The 26,115-nt window shown below is 39.0% G+C and overlaps 2 protein-coding genes across 6 annotated transcripts; one reads left to right on the forward strand and one right to left on the reverse strand.

Moving 5' to 3' along the window:
* The first annotated feature begins 803 nt into the window (after positions 1-803).
* On the forward strand, positions 804-3,334 carry PCLAF (PCNA clamp associated factor). The gene is made up of 4 exons (XM_032953508.2): positions 804-1,031; positions 2,676-2,750; positions 2,880-3,048; positions 3,137-3,334. The coding sequence occupies exons 1-4, from the start codon at positions 995-997 to the stop codon at positions 3,207-3,209; spliced, it is 354 nt and encodes a 117-aa protein (XP_032809399.1). The 5' UTR covers positions 804-994; the 3' UTR covers positions 3,210-3,334.
* A 61-nt stretch (positions 3,335-3,395) lies between these two features.
* On the reverse strand, positions 3,396-25,482 carry CSNK1G3 (casein kinase 1 gamma 3). 5 transcript variants are annotated; one of them, XM_032953504.2, is made up of 15 exons: positions 25,136-25,482; positions 24,621-24,758; positions 23,590-23,971; positions 23,356-23,396; positions 23,097-23,166; positions 18,808-18,956; positions 14,447-14,681; positions 14,051-14,136; positions 12,827-12,911; positions 10,623-10,771; positions 10,216-10,311; positions 9,783-9,887; positions 8,721-8,827; positions 8,332-8,352; positions 3,396-6,649 (listed from the first exon to the last, which is right to left on the reverse strand). In XM_032953504.2, exons 3-15 carry the CDS (start codon positions 23,750-23,752, stop codon positions 6,595-6,597), a joined length of 1,362 nt encoding a protein of 453 aa, XP_032809395.1. In that variant the 5' UTR covers positions 23,753-23,971; positions 24,621-24,758; positions 25,136-25,482; the 3' UTR covers positions 3,396-6,594. The 5 variants fall into 5 exon arrangements, with proteins under 5 accessions (XP_032809395.1, XP_032809393.1, XP_032809396.1 ...); XM_032953502.2 differs by having other exon boundaries at positions 23,590-23,974; XM_032953505.2 differs by lacking the exon at positions 8,332-8,352 and having other exon boundaries at positions 23,590-23,974.
* Positions 25,483-26,115: the final 633 nt, after the last annotated feature.

The raw sequence follows: 26,115 nt of genomic DNA on the forward strand, positions 1-26,115 counted from the left end.
GGGGAAGGAATCACTGACGTGAAGCAGTGCATTGACAGGGATGAAAATTATTGTTTAACATTTTAACACGAAGTGGCGTTGTCCTGTGGGTTTTAGCCATACGTACGAACGTCACTCTGTTTGGACATAGAGGGCATTTCTTGTCTTTGGTATGCAGTACTGCGTTGGGCTACATAATCCTTGCTCGGAAGGTCCAATTTAAATCGGTTGCACCAATTGCACACGAAGAGTGGTGGACATTGTGAATGAACGAAAATAAGTAAACGTTTTTTAAAAATGTTGAAGGATTCTTGTGAACAAAAGTGTTGAACTAGTTGAACGTAATTTTTCGTCCCACGTGGAAGGATTCCTCCCCACGCCGCGTCTGGTCGTGGAATTTGACTATGAAGAGGTGGGGTCGGGTGGTGGAGGGTTTTCATTTAAAGGGGAAAATACCACAACAAAAGTTGCATCACTGGAAGATGTCTTCTAGAAGATGTCTTCTAGAAGATGCAAAATTGAACTCCCACACATCTACCCCTTCCGGAAGACGTCTTCTGGAGGATGACCTGGCTGACGCGCATCTACCGCTTCTGGAAGAAGTCTTCTGGAAGGTTTCTCCTGCAACACCGGAAGCGGTAGTTACATTTCAGCGTAGCCCAATTCTGTACGGGATACTTTTTTTGTTTAAATAAATTGATTTTCCACTAATGTATCAAAATAGCCGTATAGATACTATGTACGGTAAGCGTAATAAAAAAAAACAAATATTTTTTTGGGGCTTATTTTAAAATAAAAAAAAGTCGCCGGATGTGCTCTGCGTGACCTCTGACGCCACCACCGCGTCGGGCCAGCGCGCCAAATTTGCCGCTTGAAATAAGAGCGGCGAGTGCGTCAAGCCACGCAGCCGTTTGCCTCGCCACCGCAAACAAATCTCTCTTATTTTACCTCAAAAAGAAGCAAATAAAAAACACCCGGAACATTTCACGAGACACAATTGTTTTAGTCTTCAGAAATGGTGCGAACCAAAGCGGACGGGGGTTTCAGAAAAGGTAAAACGCAAAACGCAGTTGCTCAAATGTGCCTGTTTGTGATGGGACGAAGTTTCCCCGATAGTGTGGTTATTAATTAAATCTATTTGACACACCGTAAAATGAGAATGTATTCGAAGTCGTACAACGTTTTTGCATGCAACTTGGCTACGTTATTTCTGCGCTGTCAATAAAAAGTGATGGATTTATCAGTATATATTTAATATGTGGTACTTGTTGCGCACTCGTATATTAAAAAAAAAAGTCGTGACATTCAAATTAGGTGGAAATTTGGAAGCGCGAAAAATGCATTACTCGTATAGCATACGTTGCCCGTTATATAACATACGTAGTTGGTTGCTTTCAGTATTTATAATGGAGACATCCACGAATCTTCGTTGTTTTATAGGAAACGCTGTCAAAAGTAGTGCGTGCTATCTCTGCAGTTTAAATGGTATATATAAGTACGATATTCTAAATATATAAATACGGACGATTTGCTTCGAACACGTTACGACATATACTAACGGAAAGATTGCAATTCAAGATAACCGTCAATTTTTGTATCTGGATCCGTGTCACTTAAATAGAAAGTTGCCCGCAAGCTGAATTAACATTTACAGTATATGATTGTCAGTACGCATATCTTTGGCGGGAAAAAAAGGTGACATATTTTTAAAATTCGTTAAACTTAATGGTTACAAAATACTTTTTTTTTAATTCACAAATTTGGAAGTGGTCGTAGATGCCTTGGCGCCATTTTCTGTCCCGCTCTGAGCTTTCCCCGTGGCCGGTCCTGGCCCCGTGTCGTTACTAATAAACCAATGACTTATTAATGCCCTCTTAATTGATATCACATTCACCATAAGTCTGCTCCGAAGAAGGGGGTGTAAACTAAAACTGTTCAATGGTTGATACATTTGGTGGATTTTCGAGACTTTGTATTTAAACAAAAAAAAACAAGATTACCGAGCCCACTTGAAACGAATTTTTCGTTTTCAGATCGGATTGAATACGTACGACATTCAACCCCCACCGACTTGTGTAAAACCGATGCAATGTTTCAATTGCGGTGAATATAAAGGAACATGTCCAAACCGTATCCAGTATTTTAGGAAATAATCGACCGTATCCAGTATTTTAGGAAATAATCGGAGCACGTCTTCAATTGAATTTATTTTTAAGGTAATGCCGAGGCTTCTATAGTAAGTTGGGGACAATTAAATGAGTCGCCACTGAAGTTAGGAGGGTTTTTTTTAAATGACACCCGCACGATTTGTTTTATTCCCATCGCGGGCTCAGAACTGAACAGGTGAGCACTATTTAAAGCTTTCGTGACTGCAAGGATTCATCTTCTTTGGTTCTTTCGGTAAAGTCACGTAGAGTGAGAATGAAGTAATAAATTAATAAAATAACACAATAAAATTCTCGTGTTATTTTACTTTATTATTTTATTCTCATTCTACGTGACTTTACCGAAAGAACCAAAGAAGGTGAGCACTACTCCATTCTGATTTGAGTGGGAAATCGCTTCAGATGCATCCAGACAATACATTTCAATAAAAAATAGGAAATTAATTTAGAAATGCATGAACGTCCTGGAAATGTGGAATGGTTCGTCTTGAGGTGTCCTTACCATTCTGATCCCTGTGAGTATTCTGTTAGTGATTGCAGCAAGAGCGCCACGCAAAAACTTCACAGCACCCCCAACCTCTCCTGGGTCAAGCAACGCATCACCAGGTAAGCCAGCTACCCGGAAGCATGCTGGAGGATGTTTGTTGTTAATGATTGATGTACTTTACCCCTGGAATTCTGAAAATGTATGTGGTTGATGTGCAGTGTCCAAACTACATTTTAGTTTTTTTGTAGGAAATAAATATGGTGGTGGAAACTCCGTGTGTCCGAGACCTACACCAACGTGGCAGAAGGGAATTGGCGAATTCTTTGCGTCTCCAACCAAAGCCAGTAACAAAGAGAATCGAGTTCCCGATGGGTCCGTCTCTGGAAAGAGTGGAGCAGGTTCCAGTAAGGCGAGCAGGTGAATTTTCTTGAATATTCATTGTAATTTTTTTGGTCAAATGTACTTTCAAAAACAATGTTCATTAACTAATGGTTCTCTACCCTAGGTATTCGGAAGCTGGGCCTTCCAGCAGCAAGGGAGACTGCTCACTTGAAGATTCTGATGATGAATTACAATAATTGTTTATTAATGTGTGTGTATATATAGTGGTATTTGTAAATAACCACACTTTTACAATATGCAATTCAGTTTGTTCACCTTTAACTGATGGAAGACCAATAAAGTACATTTTACAAAAACCGTATTCTTTCTGCTTCTGAATGCTTGGTGAATTTGCCATTTAACTGAACACAAACAATTAAGAATGGATTGCTCAGCTTTTATTTGCATTTTCAAACAGTCCTAACTGACATCTGGCTACTGCCAAGCTGACCTTTACACTTTAAATTGTACTTAATGGAAACAAAAGCAGAATCAGTAGATAAACACATTGCTGATTGCCAGACTGGTTCTTACAGCAAAGATGCATTCTTTAAATGCAGTTGCAATGGAATTTGTTGGTGAAAGAATGTGACACTTGTGCCCATGGGATGGTATGCAATACATTCTGAAGCAAAAAATACGTTAAACCAGGCTTGAAATTTAGCTTTCCTACAGCTAAACTGAATTTAAGCAATTCCAAAGTATCAAATGTGTTTACACCAGTTAACAAATAACATGGCTTTGCTCTATTTTTCTACCAAGTGCAAATATTTAACTAAACATGGCCATAACGGTAAAGCTTTAAGCATCCCAAAAGATAACTGCAATACAACATTGACAGATCCAAATAAGAAAGGCCAAATGGTGGATCCAGTGCAGGAACACCAGTGTTAAACTTACCAATGTATTTCAAACACTACCTCTACTACCTGAAATTGTCTGTAGAATGCCACATCCTTAAGTGCCAACACATTCATGTATCACTAGCTCTGATACTGGTTTAGTCCGTATGTACTTTTTGTATGAGATGTAACTTCTCCCTTATTGTGAAGCTGACAACATAGCTAAATACTACTGCATTGGTCATGGTAATTCAGCTTGTGTAAAGGCCATTCCCAAACATCTGCAGTCCCACTCGTTTTTGGAAAAATCAATGTACTGCAAACAAGCACGATTTGGTCAAATTGAAACAAAACATTTGTACTGTACAACCAAAAAAATATGGTTTTACAAAACAATGGGCTATAAACTTGGGTTTATTGATGTTATGCATTTTACAAAAAAAGGAATCAAGTAAGACCACAGATGAAAAGAATGTCTAAGCTCAAAACTGGGATTGGCTAGTTTTGAAGCCTCAGTTGAATGGGACATTTTGGCTTATATTACATTCAAAGCTGGTACAAAACTTACAACTTTCTATTTTATAACTTCCATAGGAGGCACTTTTGTATTTTATATTTGAATTATTTTTTTAAATATAAGTTGCCAATTACATGGAAAGTTTTAATTGTCACGTAATTACACCCCACCCCCAAAACGTATTGAGGCTTAGATGTTAACTTTGAAATTGGGCCAATTATGATACAGTATATTATGCTAAATGTCCATTTAGACATTTAGATCTACAACATTAACCTATGTACACTGGTGAAATGAAATGTGAGACCTTAAATGCAAGATGACTAAATTTACAACATTTTACATGCAAAATAAGGGATACCAAAGGATATTTAAAATTGAATGCAGCTTACTAACTGCCTGCATGCTGAGTATACATATAGGCCACTTTTGTTATACCAAGGCAAGTAAATAAAATGGGTCATTTCACAGTAAAGCATGACCTACAACTTAAATCATTTTTTTCTGTGTAATTCAAGACATTTCAATACAAATGTGGCCTTTATGTTGTGGACAGTGGTGTGGTGGTCTTGAGACTATCTTGCTTTACCTTTGGTAAACATCAACAATTCTGGCTATCTTGGATCAATTGCTAAGATGAGCTGGGAGACAATGATATCCAAATGTGCATTTCAAAGTAAAGGAGGTGGGGGTTATTGATACGATTACAATCTTGCTACTCAGTAATAATGTACAGAAGCCAGGAGGGCTGCAAACAAGGTCATTCAAGCATTGTACTGTGCAGGCAAGGACTTGACATTTTCTCAAAACAGGCAGTTTTTTTTTTTAAATCAGTGTTGTTTTTTTGCCAATGTCGTGCTTGAATGTTCAATAAAATAAAATATGGAAATTGTATGAATGTGCCTTAATGGGTTAATTAGTTTAGGTGGGAAATAGGCCAAAGAAGTCACGTACCCGACCCATTACACCACCTGACCAGGCCAACATAATTGGTTCCTGCTCGACCGCCTTTCCAACTCTTGCTTTATATGGCCAGACATGCCTGCCAATGTGCTGCACAAACTGTGCCATACACTCAAATTGACCCATTTTTGGGGTATTGCAATATGCACTCATGTGAATAAGCCTAGCCCTATTTCTATGGTGCCAATGATGCCACTGTTGGACACAAACATCTGTCATTCTTTGGGTCTTTTGGTAAAGTCACATAGGTTTAGATTAATACAATAAACTACGACGTTTCGATCACAACACAAGCGATCCTTTTTCCTCCCAATGACGATCGCTTGTGTTGTGATCGAAACGTAGTTTTTTTTTTATTAATTTGAACCTATCTACGCGACTTTACCGAAAGACCCAAAGAATATGAATTCCTGCAGTCATGAAAGCTTTAAGTCACCTTTGCTGTCATGTTAAGATTGTTTATATTGTTGGTAGCAAGCATCTATACAAAAGGACTGCAAACGTCATTGGTTGATAAGGGTGCATTCAGTAGTGCAAATAGGGCCACACTATGCATTTTATGTCCATTTGTACCTTTACACGAAATCGTTCTGACTCAATGTTAGCAGGGAAACAATCCACGTTCAGATACAAGAAACTCTACTCCATACCTGGCTTTAAACTGTTAAATACTGTACAGAAAATTATCTTACAAAAAAACAGAAACCGGCAACTAATAAGCTTTAAGCAACTAAGACAATGGGTATCCCCATTTTAATTGGTTCAGGGTGCTCTCTGCACACCGTCACACATCTTAGCCATGGCGTAGTTTGATAAGAAAGATGAGGGGGTCAATTATTGACATAACCAGAAACAGACATGTCCTCTGGTACTGTCACAAATCCTCTTGGGTCACATTATGCACTTTCCTCCAGCTGAATGAAACTTGTTCATCGGAGAAAACAACCGACAGATATGCGAGAAAAAAGTTCTTGCTCCTGTCAAATTTTATGAAAAGAACATTTTGGCATCAACTCCAGCAGATCTGCTCCACTTTCAGTTGGCCTAGCACATACTTATCGTAGACCATTCTTCTTTTAAGAAGTAAAACAAGAGTATGCGCAGCCTTTTGCCCACAAAGCCTCGACTCTCGCTTTAGCCAACATTGAAGGCAATATTAAAAACCAGGTGTCAGGAGCTTGGAAGGCAAGGGCTCCTTCAGTCTGGTGCTGGATCTAACTGAAGTCCAAGCAGTTGCTGGTAGTTGATGGTCTCCCCGAGTCATTTGTGTCGCTGGGTGGGCTTCCTCTTCCGCCTTTTGAAGAAGCAACAGCACCTGAAGACAAACACCAACCATTAACTCATACAATTTTTATGGTTCAAAGATACAGGAGATAAAAAATGTGAACCAAGGATTTTGGATAAAGTCTACATGAAGTTTTCATTAGACTTCAAGAGCCTAAAGAAAACTAGTTATGGAGAGTTATATTTTACTTCCAGGCCTGTCATTTCATAACTTTGAACAATGAGCTGTAGAAAATGTATAGTGTACTAGTTCATAAAACCTGACATCGCCAGGCAAAAGTTTTCAATAAATATAAGAATCTGATTTTTTTTTTAAATGTATCTACTAACTACTCCAAAAATTTGTATTTTTGCACACACAAAAACACAAGTAGGTAACCACTTCATTCAACTTCTTATATTTAAAGATGTAGCCATCGGAAATCGTTCAATTTAAAGGTTCAGTTCTTTTTTATTAGAAAGAACAAAAAATATTTAACTTAATACGCTAGGAGGGGAAACTCCTGTCTTTTACCGTTTTCGAATTCAGATTTGAACATAAACTAACAATTTTATTCAAAACCGTTTGAATCCGAATGATCTCAAAAACAATAAAAAATAGAATGGTTTTCACTTTGATTATATTTGCTGTTTAAAGTGCTATCAAACGAAAAAACCCACTATCTTATATTTTGAACGGTTTCTGAATGACACGCAAACATTTTTATGGGGCACTTGAAATCAAGATTTGGGGGCCTAAAATGAAAAAAAATCTCTTGATTTTAAAATTGTTCCTATTGTTTACATCCTAAAAGCTACCTATGTACTAATTTCAACTTTCTACCTCGTCAGGAAGTACCCTAGACGTTTTTTAGACACAGATTAAGATCTTTATTGAAAAGATGAAAAGCCATTTGGTTTGTCCCGTAACAATGTCTAAACAATAAGGGATAAGTATTGCCACTTCGGAAAAAAATACCAGATTGTCAACATTTCTCTGCAATTACTCTCATAAAGTAAATGTAGAGTGCACATATTTATTTAAACAGCAATACTGTTTGTATTGTTTCAGGCTTTGCTTATTTAACTGCAATTTTATATCCACTATTCTCTGGTAACCAAATCGATGCTACTTGCCATCCACAAGGATTACAGATTACAGTGGACATTTCAACTTCTGTACACCCACTTCATAAATGTATCAGATCTTAAAAATGTGACTGCCTAATCTATTTGGATATTAATTCAAGAGGTTAAAGTGCATTCTAAGAGTATACATACAAGTAAAATTACCTTTTTTAATACTTATACAAAACATTGCTCAGAAGATTCTAAGTCACAAACAGCAGCTGTTTTTGTTTCTTAACTTGTCCGTCTATTTAAAAAGGTGCATTGCAGAATAACTGCCCGACATTATCAGTCGTTGCCAAATTCTGTAAATGATGCCAAATTGTAGTATTGACTTATGTAAATCCATGTTCATGGGCCATGTAGAGCTTTTTAAAGTGATTTTTCCCCAGAATTCCCATAAGGCAAATTCAAGTTTTGGAGTCTGCATTATTAAGTTCCCAATGAAGCATTTTAAAGTAAATTATGACCTACTGAGCCATGGCCAACACAAACCCATTTGGTGGAAACTGCACGAGATGGCCAACGTTTATTTTAGAAACAAAAACAGGCACGCATTCAGCAGTTACTGTCTGCATGTGTTGCAGCAGGTCTGGAACCACTCACATGTTGAACAATTTCTGGCAGCTACGGATGACAGCAGGAGAGTAAACACAAGAGAAGGAAAACAAAGGTCAGTTAGAATTGAACCAACAGCACAGCAAGTGAGTAAGAAACATCGCTTCACGTGGAAGAGCAACAAAATTGTGCATGTAAGCAATGGAAATTGTAAAAAATGCCTACAAATAGTAACGAAAGGTGAGAAAGGCACGTTTTTCGGCAAGAATGATTGCTAAACTATGTTTTTTAAGTGGCCATACCGCACTATTTCAAACTTAGAAATGTACAACTGTAATAGACTGTTCTGTATGTAAAACTTCAAACTTCCAGTACAAACTGTCAACTGGAAAAAGTTCATAATCTCGAAAGGTATTTCGTTTTTCACTCAGACATACTTCGTCTCTTCCATAACTTCCACCTCTGCAGGAGCAGTAATTGGTGCATTTGAGTGTCCTGCTGTAGGGTCATCTGGATTCAGTTCCCCATTGGTTGAGCCCACCACCTGCGGGAATAATGTGCATTCAGCAGAACATATTTACGCAAAACATTGTTAATTCGAGGAGTTTAACAAACAATCAATCTTCAAGGTGAGTTTGAACTAAGAAACAATGCATTTCAGGAAGGCGAATTCACAATATAAAACAAAATAAATCGGCACTACTTCACCATTTTTTAAACCACAGCTTCTGTACTAATTCACCAGTTTTTAGACTGTCATAAAACAGTCCCAGCTCATTAACCAATTGAGCCACCTAATACTCATACAACTGACATTTAAGTGATACAGATGACAGCACCAAATATTTTTGGAAGACGAAACAAATTAACAAGCTATGCTGACCATTAATCCAAAAAAGGTTTCCAAAAGATACTTTTCCCCTCGAACAAAATGGCGATAGATGTTCGTACGACTAATTGGCAATTTAAATAACCTAAAATGTTTACCATCCCTCAATATTTATTTAAGTGTCAAATTGCAATGAAATCACATTTTATGCAGGGAAAAGAATCTCAATGAAAGCACTTTTGGATTGAGCGTAAGCATAAACAAAATAAAGGTCTCACCAGTGAAAATGTGAGTTCATGAAAGTTAAAATTTGAGTCATCAAGTAACATCCAAAAAATAGTCAAGTGAAGTACAGAACAAAAAAAAAACTGCCAATTAATTTGTAACGGAATTGGGTAACTACAAGATAGCAATTTGTATAAATAAACATCAATATTTCGTAAAAAAATATAATTCGCTATGCCTAAACTACTAACATCTCCAAAAACAAATGTCTTATGTTTGTTGTTTTTTGTTTATAACCGACATAAGACTTGAATAATAATGCCATGTGATGCTTGCTTCACCGATTAGTTTGGCACACGCTGGGACAGGGGAGCTGCGGCCTGCAGTTGCATGGATGACAAAGCTGAGAGAGAGGGAGGACGGGGGTTGGTGAGGAAGCAGGTACCTGAGCCATGCCGGGAAATCTGTCACCTCCTGGCGGTGCAACCACGTGGAAGGTGCTCGATTGCCTGTGGGGCTGCACTTCCCATGCCCCCCTGCGGTCTGACGGCTTTAGCAGCAGGGTTCAGGGCAGAAGGCCCATTAGTAAGGGGTCGTTAGTACAGATAAGCAGTGGTTATAAAGCAGTGGTTAAATTTAGTTGTGCAAGGGGTTGATTGTGTAAACAAAATAAGATTATTTAAAAGCAGCTTTTTTTTTAGGTCAAACTCAAATTTACATTGCAAACAGGAGATAGCATTTCAATACGTTACTCTACAAACCACACACAAATTCCAAGCTAAATACTTAGCTGAAGAGTTACCGAGGCGTGGATATTGTAGAGAGAACCTTGTTCGTTATAGCAAGGAATTAAAATGCAGTGGTTTGCCCTACTGTACCTGGTGTCTGGCTAGCTGCAGAGTCCGGTCTCTGTGTGGCTCCCTGCTGACCGGCAGAAGGGCTGTTTCAGAATGCACAGATCCAATAGGCGTGGGCTGCAAAAAAAATAATAGTATTAGTTGATAAAGATATCTATGGGACCTTTTTCCCCGGTATCAAAATGATGAGCGGATTATCAGCGCATGTTTGTTTGCATGTTTTGCCACTAGTATGTGTGTGGTTAATGCAGATTGTATTCCTTGCAATAGGTATTTATTTGGTGTTTGAACATCTTTACACCTGTTTTAATGCCAAAAAGGGTAAAGCGCATTATTGTTGTTCATCAAGTTGATAAAGATGTTCAATTGACAGTAAGTGAATAATTAAATACGGCAGTTTAAAAAAAAATATCCTGAGTTATACTCACTATCTGCCTTCCCGTCCAGTCAAACTCGTAGTCAAATGAGTAGCCTTTGCGTTCAAACAGGTCCATGAACAGATTCCTCATGTATTCATAATCCGGTCTTTCAAAGAAGTCCAGTCTTCTCACATAGCGCAAATATGTTGCCATTTCCTCTGAAATAACAAAGTTGAGTACATAAAGTGAAAACAGGTGAATTATTAATTTGCGAAGGCCACCACAAAAACCTTTTTTTAAATTTTACTTTACATTCTTTATACATATTCTTTAGAGCCACATTTCATGATGTAATATATACACATTTGCATATTACACCGTTTTCCACATTTGACGTTAATTCTAGATTTGAAGCTTTCGTGACTGCAAGGATTCACTTTGTTTTCTTCGGTAAAGTCACGTAGGTAAAAAAATAAACAAAATAAATAAACACATTTGACGTATTCTTGGTTCTTTCGGTAAAGTCACGTAGAAGGAAAATAATAAAAATATAAAACAATACAATTCTCACGACGTTTCGACTGCAACACAAGCAGTCATCATCAGGTGTGAACACCACAACAAGAAAATTAGAAAAAAAGTGGCGGTTGTTTAACGTTAGCACCACGGATAGCGATTTGACAGTTTATTCAGATGGACGAGTCCATCTATGTTCGGAAAAGAGGAGGGGGAGACGAAAAATAATGGATGCAGTCTCAGTTTTGATGTAGTTTCCTTATTCACCAAAGTTCCTGTACCTGACACCATCGCAATCATTGAAGACTTGGTTCATCAAGGACTAAACACTGAGGTACCCCCCCTGGTAAGACACTGCTTAACCAATACATACTTCACTTGGAATGGAACTTTCTACAAACAAACTGATGGCACCCCAATGGGCTCCCCCTATCTCCGGTTGTAGTCAACATTTTCATGGAGAAATTTGAAACTGACGCCATCCAGACTGCCACTCTGCGCCCAACCTTATGGAAGAGGTACGTGGATGACACTTTTGCCATCTGGCCACACGGCCGGCCTGCTCTAGACCAATTCTTGAACCACATCAATTCCATACACCCAGCCATCAGATTTACCATGGCAGTCGATGGCAAGCTACTTTTTTGGATGTCCTAATAAAAAAGAGACCTGATGATTCAATGAGCCACTCTGTCTACAGGAAAGCTACCCATACGGATGCTTACCTGAAACCGGATTCCCTCCACCATCCATCCCAGAAGAATTCCCTCATCAAGACTCTGCACCATAGAGCCCAATGCATATCCGACCAGGAACACATAGCCAGTGAACTAAAGCACATACACCAAGCTCTTAAGGATAATGGTTATTCCGACTACACAATCCGCAAAGCTATCACTCCAACCATGAAGAAGGACCCTCCTGAGGAGCCTTTCAAAACCATCACTTTACCCTACATTGCGGGAATCACAAAAAAGATCTCCAAAATCTTGAATAAACACAAGATCCAGGTCCGATTCAACACATTACATAAAATCCGTGATCTGGTTCCGTCTGTAAAAGATCTGATTCCGGACATACAGTACCCTGGTGTCTACAAACTAAGTTGCCTCTGTGGTAGTACTTACATTGGAGAAACCAAACGACATGTCTCGTACCGCATTCGTGAACACAAAGCAGATCTGAAACACGGTAGGACCAACACCTCGGCCGTGGCAGATCACTGTTATAATTCAGTACGTTCACATGACATTGACTTCTCCAAGATAGAGGTTCTTTGTAAGCCATCTGGCTACCATGAGAGATTCGTTCATGAGGCTATCCACATATACAAACACAGAGACAATTTCAACCGAGAAGATGGATTCTGGCTTGGCAATCATTGGAAGGATTTGATAAACCATTTTGGGTCTTAATTGATTGATCACGCTTAAGGTGGCTTTCAGACCGCATCCATTATTTTTCGTCTCCCCCTTCCTCTTTTCCGAACATAGATGGACTCGTTCATCTGAACAAACTGTCAAATCGCTCTCCGTGGTGCTAACGTTAAAAAAACGCCACTTTTTTCAAATTTTCTTGTTGTGGTTTTCACACCTGATGATGACTGTTTGTGTTGCAGTCTAAACGTCGTGATAATTTTATTGTTTTATATTTTTATAATTTTATTGTTTCCCTTCTACGTGACTTTACCGAAAGAACCAAGAATATGAATCCCTGCAGTCACGAAAGCTTTAAATCTAAATTTACATTTGACGTACCTGGGAAGTTTTCGCATAAAACCTCAATGGGAGTGGCTCGCTTTGTGTCTCCTATTTTTTGATACCTTTCTTTCAGGGTATCAGCCTTTGAACAAAACCACAGACAAGGGGGAAAAGGTATCAAGGGAAAGCAATACTTTTGAGCACACTCATGGACAAAAATCAAGCAACAGTAACAACCACGTGTCCAAACAGGGACAGTGGAACAAAGAGAAAAAAATTGAAATGGAAAGATGACACATTCTTCTGGCACAAATAGAGGTCATGTACGATTAACAATAGCACCACACATGCTACCATTCCTCCTGCAGAGCCCTTTAGTTTACTTTTGAGGTGGCAGTGTATATATATTTCACCAATGTTTATCAAATACATTTGCCAACAGATTATTTTTTTGTACTTGTGCGCACTCTATTGGTTCCCTTTTACACATGTTTGCAGTTAACATTAAGTCCCAACATGTGGTGCTGGGCTTGTGTAAAATATGCACTGGATCCTGAGAACACTATGCAGAAACGACATCGCAGCACATGGCACAGCAGAAACGTAATTGCCCAAACGCATCGGGTAACCGCAAAGCCCAAAGCATGAAACACTACATCATGGGACCTCCTTTGCCAGTACCAAAAGATGAGAATGTTTTCCCCTTTTTTCTGGCAACAAAACAGGTGTTAAGATGTTAAAACACCAAACTAAAACCTTTTAACAAGGAATCATGTCTGCATTAACCACAATACTTGTGGTCAGAATGCAAACAAAAAACACTGCTAATATATACATTGTCTTTGAAACTGATTGGTCCACATCAGAGACAGCTTTCTTTTGAGCTGAGTCTCAAACGGTGTGAGACCAGAGGATGCATTTTGGCGCCTTTTGGCATCCTCTGGTCTAACACCGTTTGAGACTCGGCTCAAAAGAAAGCTGTCTCTGGTGTGGACCAATCAGTTTCAAAGACAATGCAGAAATGATCAGAGTATGTTTTTTGTTTGCATTCTGACCACAAGCATTGTGGTTAATGCAGACATGATTCCTTGTAAAAGATTTCAATTTGGTGTTTTAACATCTTAACAGCTGTTTTGTTGCCAGAAAAAAAAGGGGAAAACCTATTCTCAAGAAACACTAGTGATGTGGATAGCAAATAAAAAATGTAATAATTAACGCACTCGGTCGTTGTATCATTCATTGCCTTTTGGCCGAGCAACAGAAAGCAGCCCAAATACATACCTTGAGACCCTGCCATGGCAAACTTCCTCGCAGAAAGTACATGAACATGTGACCAAGTGCTTCGAGGTCATCTCTTCGGCTTTGTTCTGTCACGAGCACAAGTGCATCATTGTTTTGTTTTGCATTACTGTATATTACTAGCTTTAATATCTAAGGTAAATACATACATTTGGGTAAATTTCGTTTGAATGCATAATTTTATTTCACGTGAAATGTGGCAATGCAAGACAATAGTGTATAAATCAATGTTGATAGCTATGTGTGGATCTTTGCAAATGTTAACACAATCGCAATTTTAACCAAGCGATGATTGATGGAATTATTTGAAAATTACTGATAAACCATTAGCCTTACATATTATACAGTAGATATATCCACACGTTAATAATAACCTACCTTTGCCCAAATGTGTGTTGATGCTCATGTACCGGGCGGTACCGGTTAGGCTCTTGTGTTCACGGTATGGGATGTGTTTCTTGGTCTCAGGGTCAATATACTCCTTAGCCAGGCCAAAGTCAATAATGTGGATGATGTGTTGCTTATTCGTGCTCTGGCGCCCAATCAAAAAATTCTCCGGCTTCACATCTCGATAGATTAGGTTCCGGGAGTGCACGTACTCCATTCTTGTCAGCTGTCACACAGCACAAAACGGATTAATCATCATCACCATCAGCCATGATCTACGACACTGCTGGAAGAAGGCCCCCCGCTCCCCCAAGATGTCACCATATCTCAGGGTCCTGAAATGAAACTTTCCATCTCGCACCTGTGCAGGAACCGATATCATCGCTAAATCTCTGGGGTGAACATCGTCTCAAGAGTGTCTCACTTTGAGTGTTACTCCATCGTTTGTCTCGAGTACCTAACATCATCCCTTCTAGCCATGACGTGCCCTGCGGAAGCCCACTAAATTTGTAATAATTAACATTACGTCTACCCGATTCATGCGTTCATCTATGTCAGTGCAAGTCCGAGCATGAACCTCTCTCTCCGCTTTTGTTGCATTTGTATTTGTTAATGACCATGTTTCTTATCCTTGCCACAGCAGATATGTACCGATTACACTATGTAACACAATTTTTCTTCCTGGGTAGTAAGTGTTATTTCGTCCTTGCTTATGCCTAAAAAGTATTATTTTCCCCCACAAACTTTGCTTTTGTGACCAGGACTGTGATATTTAGAAATTTTCCTAATTTCAATGAGAAAACTACATTTGGGGGCTGATTCGTTAATGTGATTTACAGTATAGTCATAAATCTCGAAAAACTACTCACTTCTAAATCTTTTGTAGTAAATTTTTATTTATTATTTTAGTATAAATACATGTTAATTTTAATTCATATGTGGGTTTTTCTGACTTTATGTGAACGAAAAGACACAAATTCGCCTGTTTTCTCATTGAAAATAGGTAAATTTCAAAATATCACTGTCCTGGTCGCAAAGGCAAAGTTTGTAAGGAACAATAGCCATTTTCCATACTTTTTAGGCATAAGCAATTACGAAATAACACTTACTACCCAGGAAAAAAAGTATTCGAAAAATTGTTACACCGTTTTAAACTGTCTTTTTTTCACAGTGGCATGTAGCTTTTCATTGTCAAAGTTCCCTTTTGAATGAGCAAGCTGCTGCTGTCCGCTACTTTAGTTCAATCGGTTTGATCCCAGTCCTCTTTTAATGACTGCCCTAGGTATCTTCAGTTGCCGAGTGAATTTGCACCACATGGCTTTTGTTTTGCTCATATTAATCTTGAGCACAACTTATCATTATTTATCTTGAGCCTTCTTTATGAAGCTTTTCTCTCACTTCTAGTTGGTTATGAATCATAAAAAAAAATCTGAAATGGTTATTAATTCCTGAACTTATGTTAGCCCTTTACTTCTCCAATCCAATTTTCAGAAATCATCTTCTAATGCCAATTGGATTACTTTGGTAAAATAATGTCTGCTGTCCGATTCACTTCATAATTTACATTGTTACTTCAGTACACAATCTCAGTTACATTTTAAAACATATTTTTTATATTAATTATAAACGTTTGTATTGAGGCCTTGGCTTGTGAGACTTTTGATAACTGCATAATTTTCCACTGACACAAATGCCTTTTCATAGTCTACAAAGGCTAGGCATAACGGTATATGATATGTTATATTCATTCATCTTTTCCACTACTACGAGCTTAAGGCAACCCCTTGATTGACAAGTCACGTTCATTAGCATGCAGAAGACAAAAATCGCACTGCAAACAGCAACTATTTGAAACATGCACTTTTTTGCAAGAAAATCCACCATTAAATATTATAGAAATTTTCTGCAAAGTGCAAAGGTTATGTCTCACAGAAGTGACGACCATGATTGAACACAAATAATTTAACCCTAAGACAAAGCATTTTTTAACAAATCACATTTAAATAAAAAAATAGTTCATCAGAATGAAGCTGAATTTTATAATTGGCACTTCAATTGTGCTCATGAATAAGTAAAATGGAAAAAAAACACGTACATAATTTATATCAAATGATTCTGAGCAAAAAATAAAACGTTCATAAACACAGTAAAAGCAAGACATTTCCATGAACACAAATATTAATTAACAAAGAAAGCTTCTCGATCTTTGTTTAAAAAAATGGTTAAATCTCATTTTACATAGCACATACTGACTCAGATTATGTCTCTCAGACATTCCGATTGTTGTTTAGGTAAGAATTTCCTCAGGGGTTTAGCGCTCACCACTCCTGCAGTTGATGAGAATTCCGATAAATATTTAACCATAGAAGCTTTTCCTGAATATGTCAATCAATGAGGCAGAGGACAGACTTTGCTAAATACTAAGTTAGCATTGACGCGAACATGTGTGCATGCCCAAAGAAAAAATACACTTTACACTTGTTATGTTTAAATCAGTATAATACCATACTATATTAGAAAAAAATATTACTGCATAGATTCTTAGTTGGCACGAGGCCAGGTGAATATGGTGTGGTGAAATCACCACGCAAATTTGCGTGATGATGTCCACCCGCATTCCACAGCAGTGAACCTTATTTGTGTGTGCTGATGTCACGACGCCTCTCCCGCACCCACCGGACCGGCCTGCATCTAGCACAAATGCGCAGGAAAGGCTAAACTATAGTATATAAGGAAAACAGTTTGCTGGTTGGATCCCTGTCTTTTCAGGCACCAAAGTGCACGTGTGCAGTAGTGACATCACCATGCACATCTGTGTGATGACATCACCCGCATCCCACAGGGTTGTGCCAGGTTTGTGCAAGCTGATGTCATGCCACCCCTCCCCCTGCATATCCCGTGCAAATACATAGAGAGAGAGATAGAGGCGGGAAGTGATGATGGAGGGAGATAGAAGTTAGGAAGAAGGGTGGGAAGAGAGTGAAAGGGCATGAATAGGAGAGAAAAGAGAGCAAAACGAACAGAGGAGAGCAAACAAAAAACAAGCAATGGGAGGGAGGATTAGAGAGAGGCAAGATATTTGAGATGGGGAAGGGAGAGGTGGGAATAGGGAGAGGTGGAAGAAACAGGGAGAGATGCTCGGAGGGAAGTGGGTGAGATAGAGTGGAGGGAGGAGAGGAACATCGACGAAGAAGGAGGTAGAAGAGAGGACAGAGGAATAGAGAAACAAATAGAAACAAAGAAAAAGTGAGAAATCGAGATAAAATGGGATATATAGTACTGAGAAGGTAAGAAAAGGGTAGAGAGGCATGGCACGATATACGATTAAACATTTTGCTGGTTGGGAGCCATGGATGGCCACGTCCATCCAAATTACGTGCGGATTACTAGTTTATCTAAAGATTGTACAAAGTAATTGTTACAACTCAAGCACATTATATGTAAGGCACATGTGTAGGTGTAGACTCATGTTATATTTCTTTAGCGCATCCTATGATTATTATTTCAAAAACAGATTAAGAGTGCATGACAGTAATTAATTTAGCCTCATACTCTTTGGTTCTATTCGGTAAAGTCACGTAGGTAAAAAATAAAACAACAAAAATTACCTACGTGGCTTTACCGAATAGAACCAAAGAGTATGGATCCTTGCAGTCACGAAAGCTTTAAATCTAGAATTAATTTAGCCTCATTTGTTAACATTTACTCAACTTGCCCATACAGAAACATTCAAGCCATAAACGATGCAAACGATACTGGTGACCACTGCTTGCATTCAAGTTTGCAAAGAACGTCCATGTACTTCCAAAAGATATGCAATGTGCAACGACAAAGAAAACAAATGTGTGCAATTATGTCACATCCTGTTTGCGCAAGTGTTTCACGGCTGCAAGTAAAGTGTTTTTTTCCTAAAGAACTATACCACTGCCATTATAGGGATGGAAAACGTTCACTTATATCTACCTAGCAACTGCTGAACAACCACACAATTCAGATACTCTAATGTGATACGAGCAGCCATATTACATTCGTAATGCAGAACTGCAGCTGACTTTATACTCAGGTGGTCGACTCAAATGATATCGAAAAAAGCCCAGAAGAATGGGCCACTTCCAAGTGAGGCAGCACATAAAAGTCCATACTAATTACGAAAATATAACAAATTAATGTTCATAGGGAAAACAACTGGCAGTTGAGGGCATAGGTGAATGATTTAAGATTAAACAAGCAGAACTTAATGCAAATTAACAGTAGTGTTGGTGATAAAAAATACACCGCAAACCTTCAAGGTTAAAGAAAAATTAAAACCCTGGTTGTGACTGTGATGAGAGTTCGGCAAGTCGTGAACTCACCAGTTGTATGGCGATCATGAGCACGGTTTTTAGGGTGAAGGTTCGATTACAAAGGTCAAAGAGATCCTCAAGGCTGGGTCCCAGCAGCTCCAGCACCATGGCATTGTACTTTCCGCAGGGCCCAAAGTAGTACACCTGTGGAACACCCTCTGAAAAGCCAGAGTATACATGTATACATTTGGTTTATTTACAATGGCACAGGGTCGACGGTTGCAGAATACACGTGAATTTTTCGTTTTAAAAAATGCTAAACACTTCATATAAATACTTGGGAGTTCTTAAACAATGCGTTCAGCATAGCCAATCATGTAGTAATTATGACTTGGCTGATGAACACAAGTTGTGATATTCCCAGTCAATGATTTGAAACATTTCTTCTTTTCTAAAAGTAAGAAAAACACAAATTCAGTTTCCTGTTACCTTACCACATCCGGTTTTTTTTTACAACCAGGCAAACACGATTATCACACAATATTGCTGAACACGCCCATTAAACACACACTGATAAATGATATGCAAGCAGCAAACTATGGAGCCAACATGTTAATTACACAATTGATTTCCCTTACAAAAGACATCATTACGAGCGCTATCTCAGATGATGCTGACGATAAAGCAAGCCAATATAATCCGACTCATTATGAGAGGGCCAGGACAGAGCACCATCTCAGGCAGCTAGAATTTAATGGATTTAGCCACACAATGCTCAAATCCATATTGATCTTATGCAATTATTATATCAGATATAAAATGAACATTCTGCATTGACAAACACTGTTACGCATTCAGAAGGTCTAATAATACAACTTTTATGAGCTTATGGAAAATAAGCACTGCAAAAGTACAGCTTATGTAAAGTTATCATGCCCAAAGTTTTATCAACCCAATTCACAAATGATGAAGACAAACCATGGCAACCAATGACGCAAATGAGCAACCATGAAAGTAAATACCTTTGCCGACAATATCAACAATGAATCACTTCAAAGGATTATAAATGCAAGACAGCAAACATGACCTAGCTGAGCAAAGCACACCGAATTGCCTTTAAGTCCACAATTAAGCGTGGCCTGGAGACACTGAAAACCACACGCCAAGAAAACACCACCACTTCACTCACCAGTAACTCAAGTAAAGACAAAAATAACTCTTTAAATCATAACTCAATGTCATTACGAGAAACATTAAGTTAAGGCAACTACAAAGGGCAATCAGTCACATTTGACAAAAAAATAAAACTACATAAAATGCCACACAATTGAAAAATCAAGAAAACCTCAAGTACATTAAAGAAATGTGCTTTCAAATTGGAGCGATGCTGTGCTGGCATGCAGTGTCAAAAGCTCTGTCCTTGTGGATTCGGCCAAGCGTAATGCAGGACACCTGGTCTAAGCACTCGGTATGGTGCATTTAACACGTGCAAATCCACAATGGTAATAGAACCGACAAAATGGGCAAGCCAGCAGCCCTTCGATTCGACAACCGATTGTCACACATCTACGGAAACATGATAAAAGTTGTGTTGAGTGGGATCCACATACAGCACACTAACTGGGAGATGTGGAACGCAGTGCACCAAAAATTATCCAAATTTCAATATAAAGGGTTTTTTAAAAGGGTGGGTCAAGTGTAACAAAGTTTCACAGCCAGGCACATATGCAAATCTTGGTATGTTTGGGTACTACGCAGTAAAACAATTAACAATTAACGTCAATTTCCAGCGAAATAAAAAAGAACGGGCACAAACAATGAACGAGAAAGAAGATGACTGCAGAACATTAACCTACTTGTAAGGGAACTTGACACATTCGAGATGCAAAAGTGCAAGATGGAATTTTTTTTTATCCGAACTCTAAACCAGAAAGGCTACTTTGGGAAATGTCACTGTACAATGTTGCTCATGCAGTTGCTACTTAAAGATAAACCTCAAAACTCCCCCGTGCATGCCTCCCCACAGCCCAAAATTATTCCGCTTTCAAATATAAAATTAGACGACCATAAAATGACGTGCATGCATTGATTTGTAAACACGGAGGACTGGGTGTAAGGAGACCCACTGGTTGGCGTATAGCCCCCCCTCCTCCCACCGTCATTAAAACGAATACAAACTTATAAATGGTTACACTCACGAACTTAAGTCAGAATGAAAATTTCTTAATGATGAAAGATAATGTATCCTTTATATGGTGAACGCATATTACACATCTGTCGACCATTTTATAAATACGTATTGTACACCGTAGCATTAAAATGATACGATACAGACTTGCGAGCAGTAAATCAAACCAGTTTAGCAGAACACTTGTGTGTACAGTAAAACCCATCAGAAGGTCAATCTGGCATAATACCCCAACAGTTAAGCAACAGCAGGTTTCCCTAGTAAATGTTAGCCTGCACATGAAAACAAAGCTGCACTGTGTGGGACCACTATCAGACATCGCCCAAACACAGTATTGATTTCATTGCTAAGAGATAAAAAAACAGGATATAAAAGTTTTATTTACAAAGTACTGTAGAGGTTGAGTTCTATTTTTTACCAATAAACTTCCGAGTTTCTAAATCACCCCCTCTCGTATTATATTCGTAACAAGAGCAATATTGACATATGGAGATTATCTACTCAAGCCATATTAAGTGCTAGGGTGACTTTTTTCATCAAACACCTTAAAAGCAAGAGCGAGCTTAGCCTTAGGATCAGCAGTTGAGAATCATTAATAATACAACTATAGTTAAAGCCACAGGCTAGATGGAACTAACAATAAACATATCAGTGAACAATCTTGAGCTTGTCTCTGACCACATTTCTAGTAAAGCATATTTCACAATCACATACTACAAAAGGTAAAATTGGCACATGACCAAAATTCCAGTAGTGGGATATTCTCCGGACATATGAACCTGTATAAGCAAACACTGTATATACATAATTAGGCTTCTACACTTTATCCAAATAATATGGAATAACTCCTCTTCATTCCGTGCATTTTAAACCTATCAAACATGCTGTAATTTTAAATACTATGGTGACACAAAAGCATTTTGCAAATATATTATGCATAATAAAGATTTATTGGGTTATATCACATAAATATAAATGTCGTTAAACCCACCATCACCCAGGTTTAACGACATTTATATTTATGCGATATAACCCAAAAAAAAACTTTATGAATATTGGTCGTGAAAGCCGACGTGTTAAATTGGAAAAATATTTCAGAAGTAGAAAAACTCTACATTCTAACAAGATAGTATTTTTATTTAAAGCTTTATATTTTTATTCTTTTATTGTTTCCCTTCTACGTGACTTTACCGAAAGAACAAAGAATATAAGATAGTATTTTCCTATAAGTGAAAAGTCTTGTTTTTGAACAGGCTACTGTCACTGACCTACTTACCAAAATACTGCACTGCATTAAACACGGGAGAAAAACATTATTCCATGTTCACAAGGAAGTTACACACTCGTTATCCTGCACACATTATTTAACCAGCTGAGGAAACTAGGATTATGTAATACTGTAGAGTAGAACAATTCTCAAAATACATTGCTAGAATTTAATATTTCCCAAGATTCACCGAATAAGTTTTGAATGCTCTGTGACATGAGAGTTAGTGCTACGAATGTAAAATGACATTTGGCCTTTGGAAGATATCCTTTCATTTTAAATTCTAAAATAAAACAATTCAACCAAAGACGATATTTCATGAAAAGTTTGTAATGTAAAAAAGACATTCCTTTTCATCTTATGGGGGGGCCTTTAATGTATGACCATTGTATAAATGTAGTCCAACTTCACACTCTATCCACGTCATATTAAATGTAGCCATCATTAAATGTCACGACAGTGCTGTCACCCATACTCAAGCAGTCCGCAAGCAGTTAGTGCAGTGTCCCTCCTTAATAATACGCTGCGTACAGTTTGCTGACTTCGCTGTTTAAATATTGTAATGTGGCTGCACACGCAAATCACTGGATATCCAGATTAGTGTGTGCTGTACATCTGTCAGCAAATGTATGCCACTGTTGTTTTTCATCCAATTAGTACAGATCTCACACAAAACGTGCAACAATCATGCATGTAAACAAGACATTACATAAACCTAAATTACTTATCTTAGCCCTTGAAACACATGTGATTTTTAAAATATTTTCACAGTATCCATGCGCCACTTTAATAAACACAAAATAACAACACTGTAAACCAATAAATATTCATAATACCAAATGACTGAGTCGATGTTGACTTGGCAAACGGATGTCTCGCCTATGCACAGAAATTAAAGCTCACCTGCATTTCCCAGTTGTTTGTAAAATCTATATTCCAAATGTAGCTGTGGTGCTCGTGACTTCATTGGTTCCTGCAAACAACATTCACTAGTTACACAGTTTTAATGAACAATTATTTGTTTTAATATTAGCTATTTTATACATAATTGTACCATTGCATTAGACGATGCAGTTTCATTTTAGCATCAGAAATCAAATATTACTTGATGCAAGCAATTTATATCGTTAATAACACATTTAAAAAAACACTGTCAACGTACCAGTTTTATCGCCACATATTCATTTGTGTAAAGATTCTTTCCTGTAAAACAGAAAATCACACGCGTTGACATTTACTCAGCAAAAGCCCAACATAATCACACAGCACTACAAAATTAAAGGCGTTCACTTCTCCACACTTTTAGTGTCAAGGCAACACATTCTGTTTTTTTTTGACGTCACAGTTCTGCATCTGAACAAAAACAAGCACCCTTGGGTCTTCCAGGCTCACTTACCTAGCCGGAGCTCGCCAAAGTTGCCACAGCCAATCTTCTTGCCAACCCTGAAGTTGGGGCCCACCATTAGCACGCCCGAGCCAGCCGAGCCCGATGACCTGGAGCCGTGCGCGGATCGCCCGACCCCGGCGCTCCCCCGCGGAGCTCTTTTGCTCTCCTCCATCAGTCAAATTGGGCTCCCGTGCCTCCCCCTTGCCAACCCTGCCACCGTCACTGGTTGTCCGACTGGTGCAGGCGACGACGACGACCCTCGGTTTGGACGTCGGCGCTCAGCACACTCAACGTCACCACGAGACGAGCTTGCAGCAGCTAGCTTTTCACGGAGTCGATCACAGCTGCCTCCTCCTGGAAGTCTGTGCAGGGTGTTGCCAAAATGGGCCACCTGCTGTGTAAAGCAGACGTTAAGAGCCCTGATGACATATTTTGTTACGGTTGCTGAGCACAGGCCCAAAGGCCCAATATGCCAAGAAGCCAGCGATACACAGCACACTTTAAGGTGTCATACATTTATTGAATTAAGCATGATAGAGCTTGGGAAGAGAGATGGTGAGAGGGAATTGCTAAGTAGAGTAGTAAGAGGATTGACTCAAAAGTATTTTGTCCTGCAGTATGGTGGCCAACCACAGTATGGATGAGCTGAAACAAAATAACTTACAATAGGATGTAATTGTACTGGTGTAATAGCCGCATCTCAAATTAAGGAAGCATTTTCAGATGTGCATCAGTCGCAATTTACTGCGAAAGCTTTTACTGTTATGGAGTTTCGTGGTATGTTATCTCCCGAGTTTTTATTTACTGCACTAAAAACCTGTTTGCTATAATATGTACTATCAAGTATAATCCTACATGTTAGCTGTAGCGACTAGAACGGATTGCTGTCATGCATTTATATTTTTAACCCAGATCTCCCTTGAAAAAAAAAAGGACTGCCGTCTCAAACACCGACTTTCACCTGGTTCCAAATAAAGGTCTTCCCAATTGCCATTTCTATATTGCTACAACAGCTGTCACACGTCCCAGCAGATTCTTACCTTCTAGAAATAAAGGACATTTAATTGAATGAATGGTGGGCTCCTAGGCTCGGCGCACCGACTCTTCAGAAAGAGGATTCGGGCTGCGTCGCATCACCGGCCCCCGGACGCTGCTCAACAGCCAGCCGTCATAGGAACCTGTCAAACGGCGCGAGCGAGCGCGCACACACACACAGACAACCAAATACAATCAAAATGCGGACTTCACATAGAACACATTTCGCGTGACACATAAGGCTGCATGACATACGCGATGCCCCCCGAATCGATTATGTGAGGGAACGTATTTAGAGCGCAAGATGCCAACAGGACCATTCTCCGAGGACAAAGAAGCATTAATATTTAAGGTTGGAATGGTTGTTTTTTTTTCTGCATTACTCCATCGCGTTGCTTCATTAACTCAGCAAAGCGACAAACGACGCTTCAGCCCGGTTACATACAACAAAGAGCTGGGGATTTAACAAAAACACAATGCACACACACACAGCGAGAGACACACAGACATAATACATTACCGCGGGGCCTAGTCGAAACTCGGGAAGCCTACGGTCTCGCCTGACTTGCCCGCCGCCACAAACACACCTCCCCCCAGCCGAGCGGCGAGGCCGAGCGGCGAAGCGAGCGGCCTGGCTGCATCAAAGGAGGCGGCGCGTCATCGCGCGAAAGCAATGCGGATTTTCGTCGTTCGGAATTTTTTTTATAGATATGCGAGCCGTATAAGCGGCTACGGCGAATTGTTGTGTTCTTTTTATTTTTGGCCTTTTATTGTCTTATTCCTCCGTCTCCTCTCGCTGCGGACAAGCCCGGGCGAGTCGCCTCTCTACCACACTGCGCATGCGCCGATCCGGGATGTACCACTCGCGTCAAGGGTTCCGATTTCCGCTTATGATAAGTTATCGATTACTCCACCGATTATCGGTTCGAATAGTTGCCGCTCGACTCTGCGTGGCATGATGGTGCCAATCTGGGGGATGCATCTTTATCAGAACCTGCATTTAGACTGGAGGAATCCGATGGGCTGTGAAGCTGTTTTTCACAGATGGGCGGGTCGGCAAGTTACAACAGGAAACAAGACAAAATAGAGAAAATGGTAAGCAAGTAGGTAGAATATTAAGTTGTTCAAATGCACACTTGATTACACTATGTAACACGATTTTTGTTCCTGGGTAGTAAGTGTTATTTTCTAATTGCTTATGCCTTAAAAGTACTGCATAGAAAATGGCTATTATTATTCCCCGCAAACTTTGCTTTTGTGACCAGGACTTTATGAAGGAATGACACAAATGCACACCACGTTTTCTCATTTAAAATAGGTAAATTTTAAAATATCACTGTCCTGGTCACAAAAGCAAAGTTTGTGGGGAATAATAGCGATTTTCTGTACTTTTGAGGCATAAGCAATTCGAAAATAACACTACCCAGGAACAAAAAATAATATATTTTTGTTACACTGTTATTACTCCACCAATCATCAGTTCGATTATTCGACTTCATC

This window comes from Petromyzon marinus, chromosome 13 (assembly GCF_048934315.1).
Source record: "Petromyzon marinus isolate PM22_M1 ecotype Great Lakes invasive population chromosome 13, UKy_Petmar_22M1.pri1.0, whole genome shotgun sequence".
Taxonomy (NCBI): domain Eukaryota; kingdom Metazoa; phylum Chordata; class Hyperoartia; order Petromyzontiformes; family Petromyzontidae; genus Petromyzon; species Petromyzon marinus.